The sequence below is a fragment of the Micropterus dolomieu genome, linkage group LG02 (assembly GCF_021292245.1).
Source record: "Micropterus dolomieu isolate WLL.071019.BEF.003 ecotype Adirondacks linkage group LG02, ASM2129224v1, whole genome shotgun sequence".
Taxonomy (NCBI): domain Eukaryota; kingdom Metazoa; phylum Chordata; class Actinopteri; order Centrarchiformes; family Centrarchidae; genus Micropterus; species Micropterus dolomieu.
The window spans coordinates 13,233,006-13,240,725 of record NC_060151.1 but is presented as its reverse complement, the minus strand read 5'-3'; the positions used below and the strand labels follow the sequence as shown (position 1 = coordinate 13,240,725).

General features: G+C 37.4%; 1 gene segment (V, D, J or C); it reads right to left on the bottom strand.

Moving 5' to 3' along the window:
- Positions 1-2,620: 2,620 nt before the first annotated feature.
- Positions 2,621-3,058, bottom strand: LOC123987266. The segment is given in 2 exon segments: positions 2,621-2,928; positions 3,019-3,058. Coding segments are annotated over 2 exon segments (348 nt in total).
- Between the last annotated feature and the right edge of the window lie 4,662 nt (positions 3,059-7,720).

Below are 7,720 nucleotides of genomic sequence, written 5' to 3'. Positions count from 1 at the left end.
AGGTGACGGCCACAGACTCTCCGAATCAGACTCTCTCTCTCCACTCTGCCTGCTAGTCGACTGATGCAGCTCAGTTGATAATGATTGTCATACATTTGTTAGCTTACCCAGTTCAAGATTATCTTTATTTTATTTTAAATGTGCTTTATAAATAAATTTGAATTGACTTGACTTGACTTATTTTGTTTCATTGCAGACATCCTGGCTGGCTCTTTTTTAAAGTGTTGCATGTGGCTTAAAAAACACACAATGTGTTTCATTCGATTTCAATTATAAATGTAAATCTGTGTCCTTGTCCTGTTGACTGAATAAGGTTACAGTTCTGGAATGAATTGGGAACACGTTTGGAAATGTGTTTCAGAGTTTCATATTTGCAATTAAAACAGACAATTACTGAGCAGCCCAATATGGGTATATTTTGAAACCTTAGCTCCCCCTTTACAGAAAAAGTTCACACTATCATCATGAATAAATAATTTATTATACGCACTGTGCTGTATACCCCCCTCCTGCATCATATAAGCCGTTCTGTACCTTTTGTTTTTGGTTGTTGTGCATTTGTTTCATTTTTATGTCTATCGAATTTATGTCTATAGAATTTTCAATAGCGAGAGTTAATCACAATCAGTATTGTAAAAAAGTGATACTGAAAATAATAGAGTTGGATATAATTCCATTGACTCCTCTTCACAGGGATACTGCTGGATTGGACTTGGACATCACCTGTTCTCACTGTTGTGACTCCGAATTGTTCTGAGAAGTTAAATTTTGTGCTTTGATTTTTATTGTTTGAAATTAGACTTCAGGTTATTCATGAGTAATATCCCGAACAGAACAAACTACAAGCACAAATGCACATCTGAAAAGCAAACCTTTAATAATAGGTTTTGCAGCCACATTAAAATTGTCGGATGTCAGAGTTTCTACCCACTTTCCGCTTTTATTATTATTATTATGACGCAAAACATAACAGTGGACTAAAAAGAAAACCATTGGGAGAAATCTTATGTTGTTTGCTTCTCTCATCTCAAACTAAGCCCGAGTTGAATTTTATACTACATAAACTGAAACCAGTTTAAAAAACATGTATTAATGTTTGGTTTTATATGTTTCTGTATTGAACATCACCATAAGTGGTAAAGACTACTGTTTCAGTTACTGATGCAGTATTGATTCAGACAATTATCAGTTTTATTTTATGTAAGTAAAGATTTTATGGAAGAGAAACTGACTGTCAGGAAATCTGTTTCTTGTTAGATGATGAGCATTTAAAGCTAGATTGTCAGCTGACTGTATTTCATTAATTGAAAGATTTAATATTCATTGTGGGAAAACATACTTATCAATGATTGCAATGTCAGAATTTAGAATGAAAAAACAGTTGCAGTCAATTGAAATTAGGATAATTAGATTTTTTTATCGTATAATAAAACTCTAGACTGTTTTCCCTCTGTAACAGTGAGCTGGTGTTGAAGTCATTAGTGGTCTGAGGGCTCCTCCTCTGGTGTCTTCATGTTACAAGTGTTCAGGCACTGAGGGGTTTTTGTTAAGGTCTACTGATGGTTTATGTTGTTGTGGCTCTCTGGCACAGTAATTTAGAGTCACTGTGTTGCTGGAAGAGTCTGTGTCGATACTGAACTTGTTCTTTAGTGAATCTTTGTAATGTGTGCTGGAGCCAACTCTCATTCCAATCCACTCCAGTCCTTTCCCTGCAGGCTGTCTGATCCAAGCTGTCCAGTAGCTGCCAAGTGAATAAGAGACCTGACAGGTGATGGTCAGACGTTGACCTGGCTGCACAGTCACAGAGGCTGGCTGTGTCAACTGTTCACACTTCACACCTGTGGAGGAAAACATGTTGAATGAATTCAGTGAATCAGTGTAATAACAGTGAACAGTCAGTGTGCTGTGATCATACTGTCAGTGTCTCTGCCTCAGTGAGACTCACAGGATCCAGCAGCAGCAGCAGCAGCAGCAGAGCTACAGAGAACATGGTTGGTATTGAAGGTGATCTGATCTGGAAGGTGAGCTTATTCCTGTGTATGGTCATCAAAATGTTGAACTCATAACCTCTTTGTCACAGTATGGACATCTGTGGACTGGGAGGCTACTGGGGACTTGCTGGTTTTTGTAATTGGACTTTGTTATTACATTTTCCTTAACTTCTAGCACAGTGCAATACATACTGGTAACATGCTGAGGGTTTGTCATGTACATAATGGACCAGGAAAAGAACGATTAATTGTGGATTGGGTTTTGTGTAGGAAAATTGTTTTCAGAAAGATGTTGGTGTTCAATCTGCAAATCATGTGGAATATTGTATCTTGACATTTTACTGAAATGTACATTTTGGTATCACATGCATGATATCAATAAATGTCCTTATGAAGACACAAGGAAACTGTTTCACCACACTAATACAGCATTGTATGAAACATTGCTTCAAAGGACAAACAAAAAAATGCTTTATTTATTTGTCTAGGTTGCAACATTAATATTCAATCTGTCAATCAATCAGTATTCTGACAGAAAAAAAACAAGTAATACTGAGACAAGTGGATGTCACCAGTGGTGCTGGTAAATAGAGGAAGTACTTTTTGTATGACTCTCCTGTTATTGTCTCTCACTGTGGATCTCTGGCACAGTAATACACAGCAGTGTCTTCAGGCTGCACATTCTGTCCGTTTAGAGTCACTCTGTTGCTGGAAGAGTCTAAGGAGATACTGAACTTGTTCTTTAGTGAATCTTTGTAATATGTGGTCTGTCCAACACGTCCAATTCCAATCCACTCCAGTCCTTTCCCTGCAGGCTGTCTGATCCAAGCTGTCCAGTAGCTGCTTACAGAATAAGAGACCTGACAGGTGATGGTCAGACGTTGACCTGGCTGCACAGTCACAGAGGCTGGCTGTGTCAACTGTTCACACTTCACACCTGTTAAAAAAAGAAAATGTTTTGTAACAAATGATTAAGTTATACTGCAAAAGAAGAACTGATGACTTTGACTAATCCAGAGAGACTCACATCCAGCTGCCAACAGCAGCATCAGAGCTACAGAAAACATGGTTTATGTTGAAAGTGACGTGCTGTGAACTCCACTGACAGCCTGATGGGAAGTTTTTATAGCTGAGTAACAAGGAAGGTCACTGAGTTTGCATAGAATCAAACACATGAAGCATCAATGTTGGTCTAACTGGAGCCAATAGAAGAGTCTGTTGACTGTTATTATATCTGCAGAGTGAAAACATGCCTGGAAATCACCTCTGCTTTAAATATTATATTTTAATTTCATAACACATTATTTCATTGTTACTATTTGTAAGTGGATATTTATATGAATCATGGATAATGGAAAACATATTCAATAAAATCAGCTTTGCACAGTGTGTCTAGTATGTTTATAGATTATTAAAACACACTTTAAACATGATGCGATTTGTTTTCTTCAGATCGTTTATTTACTGTCAGCACCTCCTACATCACATTCATGATCATGAACTTCAAACCTCTGAACACGTTTTGTAATTGCAGCATTTATTTATTCATTTATTTGCTCACTTACTGTATTCACTGCAAACAGAAATAAGGCAGCAGCCAGGATCATTTACATAGTAAGAAAAACTTAAGTCTGATGCTGCTGGTTTGAAGGTTTGCATAAAAGACCTGATGATGATGATGAAGGCTTTAAGACATATGGCCCTTTAAAAAGCTGCTCAGGAACTGAAACCTGAGTGACTAAATGCAAAAACTAAATATTTTCAATATTATTAGGTGAAAACTAAAGTAGTTCACACATGTATAAGTTACTTTTGTGATTTTCACTAAATTTTACCTTTATCTGTGTCTGATTATGTCAGAAAAAAATCAAATATCATGCTATGTGGTTACCTGTTGATGTTTTTTTGTAGTTTTTGTTAACACTTAAATATGCTGTCTTTCTTTTCTGTTCAAAATGTGCTGAACAAAGTTAACACCTGACTTTTGTTTAGGGTAGAAAAGTATCAACTATCACAGTATCCAGTGGACATGAGCAGCAGGAGTGTTAAGCTTTAGTTCAGTCCAGGGTTCAAGTGTCAGTCAGTTAAGATCAATGAGAACACCAGATCTGAATGTCTCCTTTTAGAAACAGAGGAGAGAGAAACTTGACACTGACTGCCCTCTAGTGATTTTATGTGTTTGTTTTCACTCTCATATTATGACTCGCAGCCCTGCGATGGCCTGGTGACCTGTCCAGGGTGCACCCCGCCTTTCCCCCGATGTCAGCTGGGATTGGCTCCAGCCCCCCGCAAACCTGTATGCAGGATAAGCGGTTGATGATGGATGGATGGATTATGACTCACTTTAGATTCCACATAATTTGAAGACATTATTATTCTACATATGTAGACGTGTACGTATTTGTAACTTCAGCAACCAGATTATTGTGTTGTCTTTGGCAGTTTTTGAACAAGTGACTGTGTGTTTTTTTTATGTGTTTAATGTTTCATACAAATATTTCTCAAGAACACTCTTCAGGATGTTGTATAATGTATCATTCACAAAAATATGTAACGTAAAATATATAATGTAAAACAAAAAACACAAAATAAATCCAAACAAAAGAACAAATAATGTAATATGAATGTGAAGAAAAGTCATGTTTGGGCTCTAACAGCCTGAAAGATGAGTACTGTAGGATTTTGTATAGCTGCTCAACCAACTCCAGTCTCTGTGGCTGTCGAGCACAATAATAAACAGCAGAATCTTCAGTCTTCAGACTGTTCATCTGCAGATACAGCTGCTGTCTGCTGTTGTCTCTGAAGATGGTAAACCGGCCTTGAACTGACTGAGAGTAGGATTTGCTGCTACCACTACCACTATCAATCCAGGCAACCCACTCCAGTCCTTTTCCAGGAGCCTGTCTGACCCAAGCCATCCTGTAGCCGCTGAATGTGAATCCAGAGGCTGTACAGGTCAATCTGTGGGATTCTCCAGGCCTTTTAATCACTGGTTCAGATTCTGTCAGAGTCTGACCATCAACACCTGTTAAGACAAAAAAAGATATGTATCCCTTACATTGTGGCAGCACAAATAAAGATACGTCAAATTAAGATCACTGAAGATCTTCACCTGCCCTGCAGACAGTTAAAAGCAGCAGTCCTGTCCTATAGTCCATCATGTTAAACTGTGTGTCCACTGTTCTCTGTCATCCTCTCTGCAGTCAGATAAGTAGAGGTGGAAGACATCTGAGTTTTGCATTGACTCCTCCTCACAAGGAGGAGAGAGCTGGATTGAGTCGAACCAAATTAATTTGATTCATACATCTCAATTTGTTTTGAATTTAATTTTGTCTTCAGAAGTTGAATTTAGTATTTTGATCTCCATGAAAAAATAGGTTTTGCAGCCATATTTAAATTGTAGTTGTTGCAATTCCCCTGTAAAAAAAACAACTTATGACATAAAACTTCTCTGAGAACCTTCAGGAGACATTTCATGTTGTTTGCTTCCCTCATCTCAAACTAAGCTATAAGGTGTTTGTTTTTTTTACCACAGAAACTGAAACCACTTTTAAAATGACATTAATAATAATAACTTTTAAGTTTCACCCATAAAGTTTGCTAAAGATGTAACTGTTTCAGTTAATTATCAGTTTTTTTTTATTTTAGCAAAGATTAAATGAAGAGAAACTGACTTTCTGAAAAGCTGTTTCTTGTAATGGACCATTTAAAGCTAAGTTGTCAACTGACATTATTTGATTACTTTAAAGATTTAATATTTAAAATTCTTCACTGTTGGAAAACAATAAATTATGTATCAGTGATTTTAATGTCAGAGTATTTAAATTGAAAAGAGCTGCTGTTAAATTACATGAAGAACATTTTATAAAATCTATAAAGTGTTTCTCTCTTTACTGTAACAGTGAGCTGGTGTTGAAGTCATTAGAGGTCTGAGGGCTCCTCCTCTGGTGGCTTCATGTTACAAGTGTTCAGGCACTGAGGGGTTTTTGTTCATCTCTGCTGATGGTTTGTGTTATTGTGGCTCTCTGGCACAGTAATATACAGCAGTGTCTTCAGGCTGCACATTCTGTCCGTTTAGAGTCACAGTGTTGCTGGAAGAGTCTAAGTTGATACTGAACTTGTTCTTTAGTGAATCTTTGTAGTATGGAGCTCCAGTATCTCTCATTCCAATCCACTCCAGTCCTTTCCTGCAGGCTGTCTGATCCAAGCTGTGTGATAGCTGATGACAGAATAAGAGACCTGACAGGTGATGCAAGTGACAGCATGATATATATAAGTCTTTATAGCAGACTGTGAGGAAATTCACTTTGCATAGAGAAGGACACTGACAGGCTTCAAAAGAAGGATCAGCTGTTGTCTCACTGGTAGTCGTGGCTTGGAATTGTCATGTGAACATTTATTTGGCAAATGAAAGGTAATGTACTTATGATTTATGAACATGACAATGCAAACTTCACACAGAAAGGCCTGGGACAACCAAAGTTTGAACACTTGACCACAATAGAAGACTCTGTTGACTGTTTTCAGTAACATTTTGAATTTAATTGATTATAAGTGAATCTTGGAATCAAGGTCATTAACTCAGGGTTATAAGTGAAATGTTCGTTTTACCCAACTCCTTGATAGAAAATACAGTAGATAAAACATTCAAATTTAGAGGAGATTAAAATAAAAAAATGAAAATAAATAACATATACACTTATTTACACCCAGAAAGCAAATCATGATGTGGTACATTGTTTTAATTTGTTTCTGGGGAAAAGTATAGAGATGAGCGACAAGGTAGTGTTGATTATATGGTCAGCATCTTAAAGAGGTGGTATTATGCTCATTTTCAGGTTCAAAATCTTAATTAGGGGTTGTACCAGAACAGGTTTACATCGTTTAATTTTCAAAAAACACCATATTTTCACATTGCTGCAGCTCCTCTTTTCACCCTGTGTGTTGTACGCTCTGCTCTTGAGCTACAGAGTGATCTTACTTGTACAAAATCTTTGTTGGCAGTTGCACATACGCAGTTCCCAGGTAAAGACTACTAGCCAATCAGAAGCAGAGAAGGGCGGGTCGTAAGAAACAAGGTAGTGTGATCCAAATCAAAGCCGCTTCAGACTGCGACCGTAACCTAGCAGATGGTATAAGTTACTCACAAGTCCACAACCACACAACATCATTGTTCCACATCTTACCATAAACCACTACAAAAATCATCATATTTCAACTCAATTTTACATAAAAATTGTCTGAACAATTTGAACGTTTGCTCAGTAGCCTTTACATCGGGTGTAACATTAGCATTATAGTTATAACTTTAGCTGTGTTAGCCAACGTTTACAACAACTCTGCACTTGTTTATTGTTTATGTGTTTATTTTAAATATAATTTGGTTGTGATTGTGAATTTCCAGGCCCAAACAGAGTCGGAGTCGCATCGTCTTTTAGGACTAAACGTTGAACTGTTGCCGGTGTTCTGACGATCTATGCTGCTTTGCCAAAAAATGCTACCATAGCGCAAATCGATAGACTCGACTCTACTTGGCCCTGCTCCGTTTTCCATTGCAGATAGTACCCAGAGATAGTACGTAGCTTGTTGTCATAACGGCGCCACACACAACTGCCGCGACATAATGTTCAATGCGACACACACACCAGCGATCCACACAGCTTTCTCTTTTTTAAGTTAAAACGTTTCAACATTACTCAGAATGTAAAGACAGATAAGCGGTATGAAAC